Source organism: Podarcis raffonei, chromosome 10 (genome assembly GCF_027172205.1).
Source record: "Podarcis raffonei isolate rPodRaf1 chromosome 10, rPodRaf1.pri, whole genome shotgun sequence".
In the NCBI taxonomy this organism is placed as follows: domain Eukaryota; kingdom Metazoa; phylum Chordata; class Lepidosauria; order Squamata; family Lacertidae; genus Podarcis; species Podarcis raffonei.
In genome coordinates, this window is record NC_070611.1 from 52,098,299 (window position 1) to 52,116,405 (window position 18,107).

At 43.7% G+C, this 18,107-nt stretch overlaps 1 protein-coding gene across 4 annotated transcripts in view; it reads left to right on the forward strand.

Moving 5' to 3' along the window:
- The first annotated feature begins 9,128 nt into the window (after positions 1-9,128).
- Positions 9,129-18,107, forward strand: part of SLC41A2 (solute carrier family 41 member 2) — a 44,111-nt gene continuing 35,132 nt past the window's right edge. The window contains exons 1-4 of one of the 4 annotated variants that reach the window (XM_053406353.1): positions 9,129-9,338; positions 15,501-15,560; positions 15,942-16,048; positions 16,962-17,704. In XM_053406353.1, the coding sequence (XP_053262328.1) occupies positions 17,147-17,704 (558 nt within the window). In that variant the 5' untranslated portion in view covers positions 9,129-9,338; positions 15,501-15,560; positions 15,942-16,048; positions 16,962-17,146. The remainder of the gene's footprint in view (positions 9,339-15,500; positions 15,561-15,941; positions 16,049-16,961; positions 17,705-18,107) is intronic. The other 3 variants (XM_053406354.1, XM_053406352.1, XM_053406351.1) reach the window with 3 other exon arrangements.

Below are 18,107 nucleotides of genomic sequence, written 5' to 3' on the forward strand. Positions count from 1 at the left end.
CTGAGGCCCTCTGCCTGGTTCCCTGTAACTTGGCTTCTCGTAGTGAGGGAACCGCCAGAAGGCCCTTGGCGCTGGACCTCAGTGTCCGGGCAGAACGATGGAGGTGGAGACGCTCCTTCAGGTATAATGGACCGAGGCCGTTTAGGGATTTAAAGGCACCAACACTTTGAATTGTGCTCGGAAACGTACTGGGAGCCAGTGTAGGTCTTTCAAGGTCTTTTATATGGTCTCGGTGGCCGCTCCCAGTCACCAGTCTAGCTGCCGCATTCTGGATTTGTTGTAGTTTCCGGGTCACCTTCAAAGGTAGCCCCACATAGTAGCAGTCCAAGTGAGAGATAACCAGAGCATGCACCACTCTGGCGAGGCCATCTGCGGGCAGGTAGGGTCTCAGCCTGCATACCAGATGGAGCTGGTAAACAGCTGCCCTGGACACAGAATTGACCTGTGCCACCATGGAAAGCTGTGAGTCCAGAATGACTCCTAGGCTGCACACCTGGTCCTTCAGGGGCACAGTTACCCCATTCAGGACCAGGGAGTCGTCCACACCCGCCCACCTCCTGTCCCCCAATAACAGTACATCTGCCTTGTTAGGATTCAACCTCAATCTATTAGCTGCCATCCATCCTCCAACCGCTTCCAGTGCTTTTGTGCTCAGAGCCCGCTTGCTGGGCTCAGCCACTGTGAGAACAAGGATGCTGGACTAGATGGACCAATGGCCTGATCCAATGGGCTCTTTTTATGTTCTTGGAATAAATTCCAATTTTTGCATCCTCAATTCAGTGTCAGAGACAGGATCAGAATCACCAGGAATTGATGCTGGGGGCTTAGGAGAGATCCACACAATAAATTTAAAGTACATTCATGGCATATTTAAAGCACGTGACTCCATGGTCTCTGCTGACCTTCATTCTAAGGAAATCAAACCCCTGGAGTCTCTCAATTCTCAGTTTGGGGTGTCATGTAACATCTAGACTGGGCTGAGGACCAGGCCTGACTAGTGGATGAAAGGACCTTCATCCTAGCCTAGATATTATGGCTCCTACATATACAGTTATTTATTTAAACATTCATTTATCACCTTTAAAACAAGAGAAGGATAGGTCAATTACAGTATAAAAGCAGGCCCCCACACTGCTCACTTTTACATTGACTTTCCAGTGGGCAGTTGTTAGAACTGTTCGTTATATGTGTATGGACATTGCCGCCATTATCTTTCTCTATTGCTGTCCATTTTATTGCACTTGCTTTTAATTTTGTTGTGCTTTATGTTTTTATTTGTGTAAGACACCTTAAGTTTGGCTTTTATAGAAAAGTGGGATTTAAAAGAATGACATACAGTGCTATTTCAGAATCTGGAGTGGTGCCACAGTTGATGATATTGCAGTTGCCACCTTACCAATAGAGACAGACAGGTGGCTTTTATTTCCAGCTCACAGAACCAGTAATTCCTGTGGTTGACTGTAGAGATAAAAATATTTGAACAGGACATGGTGAACACTCCCCGATGTTCAAATAACATTATTGCTATAGATATTCTAGCAATGCAATCTGACCTGATTTTCTCCTAAATTTAGTGGCTATAGGATTGTAATCTGTAACTGCAGCACACTAGTTCTTGCACAACTAAGGGTCCACCCACAGTTCCATTTGCCCCTTGATTTCATGCTAGTTTTATGTCATTCGCTCATGCCATGCTTTTTGGTGAATTTCCCTGTCATTTTTCTAGTTGCAAAAAGTTGATTTGTTCTGCCAGGGCACCAGAGTGCTTTAATTGCACAAACCTAAATTTCTATAATGCGCTTGAATCCCTCTTGCAAAATACTGACAGTCTGGGGATGACAAGGGTAGATGGCTTGCAATCTGAGACTCATAGAACCGGAATGGATCCCAAGGGTCATCTAGTCAAACACCCAGCAACGCAGGAAGCACAGCTAAAGAATCCCTGACAGATGGCCATCCAACCTGTTTTAAAACCTCCAATTAGGGAGAGTCCATCACCTTAAGAGGTAGTCCATCCCACTGTCAAACACCTCTTACCATCAGAAAGTTCTTCCTAATGATTAGTAGGAACTTTCTTTCTTTTAATCCTTCTACTGCCTGTGAGGCAGTAGCGCTGTCTGGGAGACAAGTTGAAGGCACCTAGATCTAGTTACCAAAACACAGACACTTTAATAGTATTGATACAAAGGTTACGTGCCACCCCCAATCTCAGCCAAGTGGTAGCAAGATTCCAGGGGGTTCCAGGTGCTCATCCAGGTTTGTGTTGGGAACTGAGGCACAGCATAGACTACCATATTTTTCCGTGTATAACATGCCCCCATGTATAAGACGACCCCAATTTTTTTGGACCGCAGAAAAAAAAATTGGGGGGGGGGATTTGCCAAGAATTGTTGAGCTTTCTTTGGGGGGTCACCGCCGCCAATCACTCTGCAGCCTGCCCTCCAATGAAAATCGCACGCATAGCTGTGGCCACTCAATGCAACAACAACCAATTGCACGCATGCATCGCCACTGCCATAAATAGCCTGCCCAATTGCCACAGCCGCCACAAATCGTCAGCAGGCCTTGGCGCAGCAACCAATCACATGTCCAGTCGCCGCTGCCAATCTCCTGCTGGCTGCTGTCAACAATCACCCATCCTGCTCTGCTATCCCTGCATAAGACAACAAGCAATTTTTGCCTATTATTTCTAAGGAAAAATTATCAACTTATACACTGAAAAATTTGGTAGTTTCTTTAAGAAATAAGAGCCTATTTACCCTTGGAAGCCTTCGGTGGAGGAGGGTGCAGAACATTACAGCCCAAGAGTGTCTTTTGTTGTTTGTCTTGTTTGGGTTCAAAGTAACAGCCAGTCATGGCCCCTGACTTCTCGGTGCAGCCTCCTCCAGCCAGCACCGCATGGAGTTTGTTCCTCTCCTTCCTCCCAGAACGCTTTGCCAAACGCAGCACCTCCACTTCTGTCTGCTCACCCCCCCCCTTCTCCAGACCTGTTTTTTTAAAATGACAACATTTTTCCTGTGTGACATCACACCCAAGTTGCCCTGGCAACCTCCATTTCACAGACCCAAGCATCCTCCTTTGATGGGCCATCAGCACCTTTGCCATGCTTGATGACTTCCACCCAGGTGAGACTGAAAAACAAGCTTAGCCTGCATTTTGACACTGCTAAGCTGTCTTTCACCCAGGGGAAGACTCCAAGCACTTACTAATTTCTAGCATTCAGTAATTTCTAACATTTGCTAACTGCTTAGAATTACAGGCGCTTTTGCTCTCCCAAATTCTGGTACACCAAATCTGTAACAGTATTATTTTGGCCAAATTTTGAGACTAGGACTATGTTAGTTCTTTTCTCAGAGTTCTGCATAACCAATTGCACACAGTTCCCTTGCTTCTGATTCAAAAAGCCTCCTATAAAGACAAAGGCACACATGGCAGGGGAAATCTCCCCCCCCCCGGCGTTTTTGGCATGGAAAACACATTGCGTTTAAAAGAGTGGCGGTGCTAAATTAATTTAAACAAACGTGTAATAAGTTTGAATGCCGGCAAGCAGATGACTAGCTGCTATTTTTGAAATGCGCTAATTGTCAGAGCTTGGCAGGTGCCCCTGAGATTAAAACATTTCCCTTAAGGCACGCAAATTATCTTTTGATAGAATTACTCACACCCGTGTAGCTGACTCAAGCTGACAAAACAGAATTTGCTCTTTACTCATATTGCTGTAGATGCTTATCATGAACTGCACCTTGAAATCAGTAAAAACAATTGGGTAATTTGAAGCAATGATAAGAAGTGAATCTTCTACATTACAAGGTCCAGTCCATATCACTTGAGATATAATACATTTACCACTCTCTATTGCCATTTTAAGGGATGTGGGTGGCGCTGTGGTCTAAACTACTGAGACTAGGGCTTGCCGATCATTGGAAGGTCGCGCTTCGAATCCCTGCGATGGGGTGGGCTCCTGTTGCTCAGTCCCAGCTCCTGTCAACCTAGCCATTCGAAAGCATGTCAAAGTGCAAGTAGATACAGTGGTACCTCAGGTTAAGAACTTAATTTGTTCTGGAGGTCCGTTCTTAACCTGAAACTGTTCTTAACCTGAGGTACCACTTTAGTTAATGGGGACTCGCGCCGCCACCACGCGATTTCTGTTCTCATCCTGAAGCAAAGTTCTTAACTCGAGGTACTATTTCTGGCTTAGCAGAGTCTGTAACCTGAAGTGTCTGTAACCGGAAGTGTCTGTAATCCGAGGTGCCACTATAAATAGGTACTGCTCTGGTGGGAAGGTAAACAGCGTTTCTGTGCGCTGCTCTGGTTTTGCCAGAAGCAGCTTAGTCATGCTGGCCACATGACCCGGAAAAACTGTCTGTGGACAAACATCGGCTCCCTTGGCAGTAAAGCGAGATGAGCGCCGCAACCCCAGAGTCATTCATGACTGGACTTAACTGTCAGGGGTCCTTTACCTTTACCTTTTTATTGCCATTTTGGTTGGCATCTGTCTGTCTTGGGAGATGATGGAAGAGTGTGCCTTTAGGGGTGAAGTCAAACAGTTGGAGAGTTACAATGCCTGCTGTGAGTGTAGACACTGATATGGGAGAGACATGTTTTGTTGCAGCTGGGGCAGATGAAGGCATCCAGTTGTGCTGATGCAGGACTTCTTTCTGCACTCCTCCCAGTGATCATTCCTACTCTGGTCACTGCTGTCGACACACAACCTGACTGTCTCCAGGCGCTGTGACCATCTGCAAGAGATTCCCATATGGCAGGGTTGATGTTGCCAGCCGTCGGGCCACATTTGTAGAAATAACTGTAACACAGAGCTGGTCTACCAACATGCCTAGTGCCTGAAGCCAGTTCCCCATACAACACATCCTGGGGGAACCTGCCCCCTTCCACTCTGTAGACATGAGCTAGACGTCACTGAAACAGGAGTGCAAACATGCTGGGAATTTGGGCTTGGGAGAACACACTTTAGTTTGAAACCCTGTCCTGCCATGTGATGCCCAAAATCTTCCAGATGCAGTGCATTTGGAAGGTGTTGAAGCTTTGCTCCCGGCAGGCATAACTCCTGGCACTTGTCATTTGACAGATCATGAGTTATGGATCCATCCATGTCTAGCATGGATGTTCTAACTCTGACATGTTCGGATTGCAGGGGGGAAAAGCCTACAGTGGTACCTTGGTTTAAGAAGAGCTTAGTTTATGAACAACTTGGATTAAGAACGCTGCAAACCCGGAAGTAGGTGTTTTGGTTTGTGAACTTTGCCTTGAAAGCAGAACACGTTCTGCTTCCTGTGTTCCATTTGTAAATTGAGTCCCCCGCTGCTATGGGAAAGCATGCCTTGGTTTAAGAACGCTTTGGTTTAAGAACAGACTTCCGGAACGGATTAAGTTCGTAAACCAAGGTACCACTGTATTAGAATTGGCAGGAACAAGCAACAGTGTGAACTCAAGATTTCCTTCCTCAGTATGTGCAAATACCTGACTATATTTCTGTGCTGAGCTCTGGAATCCCCAGTGTGGTGCCCATGAGTCACACAACACCCACAGACAACCCCTTTGATACCTGCCAACCTTCTTGCTCCCCCTCCTTTTAAAAAAAAACTTTTTTGTTAGGGGTGTTTTGTATGCCTTTTTTGTTGTTCTGTCGAAGGATCGACTATTTGGGAATATGTTTCCTGCTTTGGTGGGGTCTTTGTGTCATTTGGGGGGGTTGCCTATTGTTTTAAGGAGCAGATTGTGATCATTCTTATCCCCCCCCCCCCGTGAAATAAATATTTGGTGCTGTTCACAAGAGTTTCTTAGATTTCCCATCTCGCAAATGTACATCTATGCATCTTTCTACAGAATGGTCCTTGAGAGATAAATACTGGAGGTGGAAGAAAGCTATGTTTTGACTTATTGTGTAGAAAGGTCCTTAGTGTTTATAGAACTAAGAACTTTTTGATATGCATATGCTATGAGTTTTGCTTTATTTTTTAAATCAGGAATGGTGAGGATGTTCTTCAAATGGGGCAAACTTTACAAGAGAAATGTTGACATGATTTTAAGTTTAATTAGTCTAGTATTCCAAAAGAGTAAGGGGTAGTAAAGGCATAGAAATTGGTTTTTTAATGCACAGATCATTCTACTGGATCTCTAACTGGATGTGCACAATGTTTCACTATCGGTTAGACAATTGGCACCAACCACTACAGTCTGAGAGAATTTCAGCAATTTCAAAAAGGGTGGCTCAGGATGTGTGAAAATGTTCCATCCATTTAGCATTGTCCCAGATCCACAGTGCAGTGTCACCCACAAATGTTGTGCCTTATTTTGTAAGCACCTGATAGTAAAGTGAATACAACAGCCCTATGACTATGCAAACAAAAACAGCAATAACTAGCAAGTTATAGGAGCTCACAATCTGAATAATTGCACTGGGCTCTCATGCATCACCCAGGACTCTGAAATGGAATTGCAACATGGTGACATGATGGCACTGTAAGTTTCCACACGCACCCCAAAAAATTAAATTAATTAAAAGGGGAACTCGAGAGCAGTGGCGTAGCGTGGGGGGTGCAGGCCGCACCGGGCGCAACATCTGGGGGTTAGGGGGCGCAAATCCACGGGTTAGGGGGCGCAAATTACTTGCCTTGCCCCGGGTGTTGACAACCCACGCTACGCCACTGCTCGAGAGACAGTAGGAATAAGACAAATGGTCAGAGCTATTAATAGGATACCATTCACCAGTGCGGATGTAATACTAAAGAAACATCACAAAATACGAAGAAAATTGCATGGAGGTGTGGAAGACACAGATAAAACCACTATAATTCCACCACCTTTTCTACTGGGATGGGATTATACTCATACCCATAGAATACCAGTGGTCTGGCAGTGAAGCTGATCACTAAGAAGGGGATGTATCTCACGGTTGGTGCTGGCAAGGCTGTCTTCCAATGCTGCTAAGTAGCAGCAGGTGCACAGAGTACTGCTGTTCAGTCTCTGGATCAGGGCCAGTTAACACAGCCAAAAACACTGTAAGATTATAATTTTCAGCTATGCCAGTTGATGTTTCCAAGGGAAGTGTATTTTACACTAAACCTAAAATAAGTAAAGAATTGTTGACTGTTGTCTTTTGTTGCCAATAAAGCTTTTACGAGTGCAAGCAAATGCATCTTTATAATTTGCCAACAGCATATATACTTGCTGCTGGCTCGGTGTGCCAGCTTTTTTGTTCTGTTTTGCAGTTGTGATGCAAAACAGAGGAATGGAGCTTTTCGCTTTAGACTTCTCTTGAACTTTTTAATTAAAGAGAAATAAGTAGTTGGGAAAAGGTACTGAAAGTTACAGAAGCAGGAAGAAGCCAGAGTGGTTAGCAAGTTTACCAGTGGAGAAAGTCCACCCCCTGCCACACACAACCATTCGTGGTGGCCTTTGAAAATGAACATGGTACTCTTAAACTGTTTCCTCATTCTGTTTAGCACGTCTCTGCTCAAAGAAAAACACATAGTATAAATTATTAATAAAGTAATCTGAACTTCCTCCTTGAACCAATAATTAAATGATGCAACAAACATGACTACCCACGTTTTAATGCATTCTTTCTGGAGGTCAGGTAATTTAAATCAGTTATACCTGAGGAGTTAGCTATGGTTCTTAGAACCTTTCCCCAGGGCTTGGGGGAAAACAATATTCTCATTTCTGCATTTTTATTCTAGCACTCTTACTTTTCAGAATGTATTTATCATTTTGGGTTGTTTGTTTTCTTTTTTGAGTTGAAAATTGAAAAAGGTAAAAAAGAAAGAAAGGTAAAGGACCCCTGGACGGTTAACTCCAGTCAAAGGCGACTATGGGGTTGTGGTGCTCATCTCGCTTTCAGGCTGAGAGAGCCGGTGTTTGTCCAAAGACAGCTTTCCAGGTCATGTGGCCAGCATGACTAAACCGCTTCTGGTGCAATGGGACACCGTGACAAAAGCTGTTTACCTTCTTGCCGCAGCGGTACCTATTTATCTACTTGCACTGGCATGCTTTCGAACTGCTAGGTTGGCAGGAGCTGGGACCTAACAATGCGAGCTCACCCCATCACTGCGATTCGAAGCGCCAACCTTCTGATTGGTAAGCCCAAGAGGCTCAGTGGTTTAGGAAACATACGTCTGGCAGGAGTGCAGTGAAAATTTCCCAATGATTTCCCAGTGATTAAGAGATATATAAGGCTTACTGCCTTCTTTTCATCTAAGGGCACATTCATACTGTCCTTTAATGTGGATAGTAGGCTTCCTGTAACCACCTTTAATTTTCCACTGCCGATATGACGGTTCTCCTCCAAATCACTGCCTTCCCCTCCCTCAATCCAGATTTTCTCATAACCATTACTCTCCTTTTCAGAGTATGATTGAAAATGGGGAAAATGTACCTATGAGCACAGCAGCACTTCCACTCTCATGCTCCTCAGTAACTGGTATTCAGAGAGTCAACGCTTCTGATATAAAGCCATCATGACTATTAGCCATCACGCATTAATCCTCAATGAATTAAGGTATGGAGCTTCTGGGGCGCCACAACTGTGACATCCAACGGAAAGCGAGAGGGGTGTGTGTGTGTTGGATTTGGCTTTGCAGAGGGGCGCCGCTGAAATTTGAGACATCAAGGTCCGCCACTGTATAGACACGTGTGCCATTTTTTGTCTGAGGGGAACTTGCCTAACTACATCCCCAATCCTCCCTGACCACTGGCCATGCTGGAGGAGGGCGTCCGGCTGCCCCCAGCCCTGCTTTCAGAGATGCTGCCTGCTTGCAACCCCACCTACCCACCCGTGCACTCTTCCCTCCAACTAGTTATATAATATGAGGCGGCTCCTTCTCCTCCAAGGCGCGCGTCGCGTGCCAGGAACGTGTGAACGAAGGAACCCGTGTATTTCCAGGGTGGGCCCTCCCCGTGCAAGCCGCAAGCGACCATTCCGGGGCCCTCGGCGCTTCCTGGCGCTCCGAGGCGGGCTGCTCTGGCCTGCGCGGAGCGGGGTTCCCTGGAGCTCCCGCGGCCCCCGCCGTGGAGGCGCTGAGGAGTTTTCCGAGCGCCGGCGACGCCCGGCCACATCAGCGCCTGCCTGCCTGCGCGCCCGCCCCCCACCCCGCTCTCCCCCGGCCTCTGCCGCGCGTGCTCAGTGGGGCGGCGGAGGCGGCGCCGCTTCTTCTACCCGGAGGAGCTGCTTCTGCCTCCTCGGCGGCCGCTGGCAAGTTCCTTCCTGTGCGCGAGGCGCGGGCGGCGGCGAGGATGGAGGCGAGCGGCGGAGGAGCAGGCGACCGCTGCTGCTGCTGCCGTGGGTGGCTAGCTCCCCTCCCTGGTTCGCCATTGCCCAGGTAGGAGAGCGGGTGGCCCGAGGGTAGGGAAGGAGATGCGGAGGAAGGGCGGGAAAGGCGCCGCCACCGTCGCCGCCTCCTCCACCCCCGGAGATGGAGGGAAGGGAATCCCCGCGGGGAAGTGAAGGAAGAACGGCATCTGCCTCCGAGGCAGCCTCGGGCCCGGCTGGCAGGCTGGCTGCTCCTTCCTCACCAGCCTGACTTTCTCTCCCCCGCCTTGTTAAAGCATTATGGCTAAACTGGAATAGCATTTCCTCATCCCGAGCATCCCTCTAGCTCCCTCCCCTCCGCCCCTTTCCACTCTCCTGAGAAATTTTTAATACTATTGCGTCCTCTTCATATGCTGGTTTTATTTCTGTTTCCAGCCCCAGGGTTTGGGGTGGAATAAGCTGGGCAGAAAAGGCAAAGTCTCTTAAGTGGCTCCCCGGAGTGCTACAAAAATAGGTCACCACCTAAATGTTAAGATTATTGCATCTGCTGATGTTACCAAGGCGCTGGGCGTTTCTCCTTTCTAGTTTCGTGTTTGGTTTTGCTGTCATTTGCAGTTCAGTTGTACCGCTTCAGTTTGTGAATGCTAATGACGTTAAGGAAAGAGTGGATGGCTGTGCATAACTATAAATGTAGGATCTGCCTTTGTAATTTCACCCAGAAGTTGCTGCAGAAGGCAGAGTTCAAGGATGCAAAGTGAAAATTAGGCTCATTCAGAAAGTATTAGTTGCAATCCCGGACTGTCTAGAAAGTTCAATCTATATATTTAAATAGAATTTAAACAAACAACAACAACAAAACAACAACATGACTTTGAAAAATAAATGAGAATCAGAGAAGAAATAGTTGGCTGTTGCTAGTATAAAACAGTAGATATCCAAGACTTCCATATAATAAACAGCGCCATATGGAATAAGCATTAAAAACAGCCAAAGTAAATAGTATGACAATATCCATCAATATTTGTTTGCAGTTATTACTTGGTGCCACAGATTTGTGTCAGGCCAACTTCGTAGTACACCTTGTGTGTGTGGAACCTGTTTGATGTGTCAGTAAATATGAATCCAGGATATCAACCTCAAATAGATTGGAAAGCAGATGCCTATAATTTTTTAGCCGGGTAAATTTCACCTGAATTTGACACCAAAGTAACCAATTCCTTCATATACATAGGAATTTGGAAAAAAAACAATTCACCTCATTCAGCAGCTTTGGTATGCTGTCTTTTGTTAATCATTAGGTAATGGGTGGCAGAGAAAAACAGGGGAACTTTCAAGCTGAGCTTACTTTTGAAAGGCTTCTGTTTAAATTAAGCACCCACATAAATTGTTCCCAAGAGAGCTTGCAGCCATAAAAGACAAACACAGAAAAGCAAAAAAATAAAAAAATAAAATAAAATAATTTATTTTTTACAAAAGTTGTCAAACAGTCATTTTTATTTATGGGAATGACAAATCATTGCACACTGTGTGAGTAATGACAGTCTCAGAAGTGCAATGGTAATGCCCCAAGATCCTGAGCTATGTTTTGTATACATGTTAGTGACGGCAACAGAATTAGGTGGAAAGGAAGCAAAATAGTGGATAGGTCTCCTCCATGTCATCTTAGTGATGTCAGCCACAACAGAGACAGCTAATGGAGGATTGACTAACAATGCATTTCTATACATGCCTACTCAGAGGTAAGCCTATTGAATTCAATGCAGTTTACTCCTAGGATTGCAGCCTAAATCTCTCATAGGTTTATGCCAAATCTTATACTAAGTGCCCCCTGATTATCTCTCATTTATACAAATACTTACTTTCATGATGGGTCAAAGGCAGGTACACAGAATGGCAGCATGGGGATGTAGCTGCTGCTATTCTGCCTTAATTGCTGCACCCTTGAAACTCATACACTGTGAATGGTTAAGTTCCTTGGAATATGTTGTATTTTTGTGCAGTTGGTAATAGTGCTTTTTTTGTCAAAGCTAAGCAGCATGCTTAAGAATCTTGCTAAGTTCACAATTTATTTTGAGCAGAAGGGGCTCACAAATGCTTAAATCTTAACAAAGTATGATTTAACTGAGTTTTCAGTTCTGTAGATAGTGGTTAAGCTAGCCCTGTAATGACTGTTATTTGGCAGATAATCAAACTTACAAAATCAGGATGCTACTGTATTCATCGTAACTACAACATTCATTGTTGCACTTGAGTAAGGTTAATATGAATAAAAACTTAAAATAAAACTTTACGTATTTTTCCTGGTTTATCTAAATCCGAAAATACATTTACTTTTCATTATTTTGGACAGGTAATATACATTTGGTGCCTGCTTTGCTGTAAAGTCAAACATTCATTATGAATAAGGATAGTAACCTGTTTAAGACAGTATTTCAAACTGGCACACAAGAGTTCCTTGCTTTTGGTGGCTTCTGGTTGTGACAGGTGACTTATGTACTATGAGGTGTCAGACAGTAAGAGCAAACTACAAGCGTGCATTAATTACTTGTTCTATGCCAATTTGTCATATCTACCTTTTATCAGTAACTTTGTACCTGTAACAAAAGGTTGCAGTGTGTGTGGCATGCTCCTATTCAGGATTCCAGACAGACAGGCATTCCCTCTTGCATTCCTTCCCACTTTCCATTTTTCTTCTTTTCAACACTCAGCCATCATTAAATGCCCGCTGTGTATACTCACTTATCATTAACCACTTTGGGCCCCCCCTGCCCCCCCCGCAAAGTGATATTTATACTTCTGCAAGCATTGTGGTTCCCCAAGCCTGCTGACAACTTCCCTTTTATGAGAGGATAGTACTGTTTTGACTTGTATAATGATAGGCACCTGGAGAATGAGTTCTCTACTAGCAAGATGTCACGGTTTCATTTCCACATAATTTCTACAAGTATATACAAACAAGATGGTGTGCTTGATTCCTATCTACATATGCATCTCAACCAGTGTTAAGATTTTTGAGCTCAGTCTGAGGTCATATCATTTGGACTGACGTTGGAAACGTGCAGACGTGTACTCGGTCAGGGTTGACATAGTTCATTTTTGTTTCAAAACAATTGGGGGGGAGGAGAACAACAACCTATAGTACCTCTAAAGGATATTGCAGAGCTTGTAAATGTGCAGAATGGGGCATTCCAAATTATCAATGGACTTGTTGTTGTTGTTTAGTCGTTTAGTCGTGTCCGACTCTTCATGACCGCATGGACCAGAGCACGCCAGGCACTCCTGTCTTCCACTGCCTCCCACAGTTTGGTCAAACTCATCATAGCTTCGAGAACACTGTCCAACCATCCCGTCCTCTGTCATCCCCTTCTCCTTGTGCCCTCCATCTTTCCCAACATCAGTGTCTTCTCCAGGGAGTCTTCTCTTCTCATGAGGTGGCCAAAGTACTGGAGCCTCAGCTTCATGATCTGTCCTTCCAGTGAGCACTCAGGGCTGATTTCCTTAAGAATGGATGCGTTTGATCTTCTTGCAGTCCATGGGACTCTCAAGAGTCTCCTCCAGCACCATAATTCAAAAGCATCAATTCTTTGGCAATCAGCCTTCTTTATGGTCCAGCTCTCACTTCCATACATCACTACTGGGAAAACCATAGCTTTAACTATATGGACCTTTGTTGGCAAGGTGATGAGCGCCTCTATTATAGGAAGCTGCCCTACACTGAGTCAAACCATTGGTCCATCTAGCCCCATATCATCTACATTGACTGGTCGCAACTGTACAGTGCTTCAGGCAAGAGTCCCAGCCCCAGCTGGAGATGCCCAGGATTAAACATGGGACTTTATGCATGCATGCAAGCAAGGCAGATGCTCTATGTCTAGTTAGTATAGAGCAGGAGCACATTATTGTGGACTTCCTGCTTGTGGACTTCCTGTACATATCTGGCTGGGCTTTGTGAGAACAGAATGCTACCAGATAGATCTTTGGTCTGATCTCCTTCGCTAATGTTATTATAGTTAATGCTATTTCATTGACGATGATTTGCTGCGGACACCCTCTGACTGAACTTCCCACACAGTTATGCTTCTCGAGTCGCTTTGAAGTCAATACAAGTTAGGAGTATGGATACAGGATTTTTAGTAACTGACAGAATTCAGGCAAAATTTGTTAATCATTATCATTTATTAAATGTGTATACTGCCCTTCATTCAAAGATCACAGGGCAGTTCACAACATAAAAATACAAAATGAGAACACAAAATACATCACGGAAAACCAAAAACAAACCAGTAACCCCCATCGCACAAGCACATTTAAAAGGCCATAGAGTGTTAATCAGCCAAAGGCCTGGTTTTAGTTATGCCAACTTTGGTTTGGTGTGCTGTCTGAATTTGCAAACCATTGTTCCACCTGCTGCTCTACACTCAAGAAATTGATGTTATTTGCAAATAAGGAGATGGCTGGGGGGGCGGGGGAGATAGCAGAGAGGAAATGAAAATAGATTGTGCACTTGGAAGTTCTAAACCAGGGGTCAGCAAACTTTATCAGCAGGGGGGCGGTCCACTGTCCCTCAGACCTTGTGGGGGGCCAGACTATATTTTTTTTTGGGGGGGGGAATGAACAAATTCCTATGCCCCACAAATAACCCAGATATGCATTTTAAATAAAAGGACACATTCTACTCAGGTAAGAACACACTGATTCCCGGACCGTCCACGGGCTGGATTTAGAAGCCGATTGGGCTGGATCCGGCCCACGGGCCTTAGTTTGCCTACCCATTTTCTAAACTATGATTTGGTGTAATCTGAATTGAGTCTCTGTCTCTCGTGGAAGAAGAATTTCACCCATTGAGCAAAAGCAATTAAGCAAATCTATCTAGGTTTCTCTGAAAAGTTGTCATTTATTTTTTATTGATTTTCCATAAAGGTAAAGGTAAAGGGACCCCTGACCATTAGGTCCAGTCGTGACCGACTCTGGGGTTGCGGCGCTCATCTTGCTTTATTGGCCGAGGGAGCCAGCATACAGCTTCTGGGTCATGTGGCCAGCATGACTAAGCCGCTTCTGGTGAACCAGAGCAGCGTACGGAAACACCATTTACCTTCCCGCCAGAGCGGTACCTATTTATCTACTTGCACTTTGACGTGCTTTCGAACTGCTAGGTTGGCAGGAGCAGGGACTGAGCAACGGGAGCTCACCCCGTCGCGAGGATTCGAACCGCCGACCTTCTGATCAGCAAGTCCTAGGCTCTGTGGTTTAACCCACAGCGCCACCCGCGTCCCTTGGTTTTCCATAATTTTTAACAAATTTGTCACCAAATTAATACAAATGAATACAAATTTAAAAGCTGACTTCTCACCCCCCCCAGATGTTCCCTCTATTTTCCTCCCTCCTTTGCTGCTCCTAGTACAATAACATTTCCAACTTTCAATTCAGAATTCATCTCTGAAAAGTTGTAATACAAGAATGCAGGTTGTGCAAAGCTCAGATCAATGTACAGAGGTCATGGGTGGAGCCAGAAGGCACAACCCCCACCCCCCACCCCACCATGTGTTGATTCTACACACACGTGTTGTGCAATTAGCTGTTTGGACAATGAATCGTGTTTGGGAGCTGGGAAAGTGTAAACAACTGAAGGAAAAAATACTGTGTTTTTGCATTTTATTTTTACTTTTGCAAATAGAAGGAAAATATATTGCAGGCAACAAAGAACAAGGAATACAGCAAAGTGAAACAAGATCATCTGCATTGTAGACATAGCTACCATTCTTAAACATTATGCCCTTTGTAAAAACTGGCATAATGGGTTTTCCCGTAGGACCCTTCTAACACTGTGTCAACGCAGACACCATTATGCCTCATCATCCTAAGTGCCTATTTGCTGATCTTTGCAAGTATGAAAGCAGCCTGTTAGGTTCTGAGTAAGCAAAATACTTTAAGCGTCCTAAGCTATGAGTAATATTTAATGAAGACAATGTGATTATTGATAATCCAGTTAGGCAGTTAGGAAGAATAAAGACTTAACAAGACCTATCAGTCATATACTCTATAAGCCAAGAGACATGGTAGGTGTGAAATCATTTGAACTACACTATGCACAATTTTTTTAGCATGGAGCAGTTTTATACTCCCGTCAGACTCCATTATCACATTTTTTTGGTATTGCTTACTCCAACTGCTAAAATTGAAGATTTCTGTTTAAAATATCTTTTAACTACAGGTCCATGTATTTATTTACTAGGTTGGAGGTTTTAAAGAGGCAAGATAGATTGTTGCATTTGCAGAACATTCCAATGAACAGGTTTGTAAAGTGGTTCTGCAAGTTTCCATCACTTCTATTATTAGCCAAAAATACTTTTAAAAACAAAACGAAAGGAGAGCTAAGTAGATGTTGAGTACTAACATTTATGGAGTAGTAATTGAGGATATTAATTCAATTTATTTCAAAAAAATACACATTAGAACAAACTAATACTTACGAAAAATAGAAATGGTTACTCCCAGAAACTCTGACTAAATTCCAGAATGATGAATAATTTCAAAGACTCAGACAATAATATGCAATTATGGGGTCAACTGGCATGTTAGAAGATTTGACCGACTCCTGTATCTTAGTACTAATGCTGTGGCTCTCACCCAAATTATGTTATATCATCATCATTTCCTTGTTGTTGTGTTTTAGGCAGAATGATCTTATGCTCCAGTTTAACATGACCACCATTACACCAGAGCTTATACTGGCGTAGCTAATTGGCACCCTGTGCTTCTCAACAGAACATCAAAAGCACGGTAATAGAAATAGAAAAGAAATCTCTATCAAAGTAGTGAAAAAGTTCACTTCCACAGAGTATCTGGCAACATCATCACCATGTAACTATCACCACATCACTTCTAATGATGCCCCCATGTTTACCAATGCTTAGAAGGCATCAGAAAGCAAGCAGTAGTAGCAGGAGCACTATGATAAAGTCATTTCAACAATTCCATTATTCTTCCACACAGAAGGTACAAGCATAACTACCAGAAAGCATTTAAAGTGTCTCACCAGGTTAGGGAGGAAGCAAATACTTAGAGTGAGGGACATAAAGGACTTCTACAGTCAGAGATTCAAAGTCAAACTCAGGCATAAGCAAACTTGGCCCTCCAGATGTTTGGGACTACAACTTCCATCATCCCTGACCACTGGTCCTGTTAACTAGAGATGATGGGAGTTGTAGTCCAAAAACATATGGAGGGCTGAGTTTGCCTATGCAAGCATTTGTGGACAAGCCCTTTGTCAGAGGCAAATATTGATGTTGTGCTTCATGGAAGCGGAGAAGAATGACTGCAGGAGAATCAGGATTTTATCTTGCAGAATGAAAAGATATGAACCAAGCTGGGTTTTCTCCCATTCCACCCCCTGAATCCACTCATTTCCTTCTCATTTTGCTGCTGGGGTTGTGCCACCATATGACTGAGAATGATTTAAGATTACAGCAGAAAATCTTTAATAAAAATACATTTAAAAAACCTGAAAAACAGTATAATAGCATTGCTATAACGTAGTAACTTCCTTGGAGTAGATGCCTGTGCAGGGAATTTGATAGCAGGATACACTTGCACTATTCATCTATAAACAAAATTTAAATGGAACAAAAATGCTATCAAGTTTTACAAGCCAAAAAAGGCAGATGTGTTAACATGTTTACTGTGTTCTTTTTAGATCCCAGCTTTGTTGCGAAATTGCTCAAGACCAAAAGTTAGTGAAAAGAAATCTTTCTACATAACAGACAACTTCACAACGTGATCGGCTGTATCAAATCAAAGATCTCTATATAACCATTTGATGCATCATTTAAACTTCCCTGGGATCTGAAGCAATCATCAGAACAATATTTTTGAAACAGCATGACTAACTGTAAAGGAAGATCTGTCAGCAAGAAAACAAATGATAAAGCCTATCATGGAGAAAGTTTTGTAAATTGGACTATAAATCTAAATACAATTCAGTCTGACAAGTTCTTGAACCTGCTGTTAAGTATGGTTCCAATTGTTTATCACAAAAACCAGGAAGAAAGACATAAGAAAGTGAATGGTCTCTGGCAAGATGGATTACAGCCATCAGGGCATGGTTTCAGTGTTAGGACTGACCAGCACATGGATTATCATCATTTCTCAGAATCAACTTTTCATAATGGTAGCAATGGACATAATTCATCGAGCTGTAGCCCAAAGTATGATAACTTCGCAGGATATAATTATTCAGACAGAATGGACATGTCAGAAACAGATATTATGCTGCAGGACAACAACGTATCTAGTGATGGTGAAGAAGATACCATTGTGGAAGGCAGCAAAAAACAGCCAAAAGAATCTAGTAGCATTATGGCATTACAGATACTTGTACCATTTTTGCTAGCAGGCTTTGGAACAGTATCTGCTGGGATGGTTCTGGATATTGTTCAGGTTGGTATTTCCTAAGTATGGCTTTAAATGTACACATTCTGATTTTTTTCTGACATTTAATATGGTCCTCTATATTAAGGCTGAAGTACGTGTTTTTGTTTTATTGTAATGTTGTTTGTTCGTTATGTAAGGCTACTTACACACACACAACTTCTGAGTGGGTTCTTCTGTAGTCAAGAGGGAGCTGAAGATTTTGTTTGTGATTTGAGTTCTCAAATGTTACTTAGGTTCATATGAGTTTCAGGAGGTTAATTGTCCTTGTAATAAACTTATGTTCACATGTTGAACAAGATATTAAAAGGTAAAGGTAAAGGTACCCCTGCCCGTACGGGCCAGTCTTGACAGACTCTGGGGTTATGCGCCCATCTCACTCTATAGGCCGGGAGCCAGCGCTGTCTGCAGA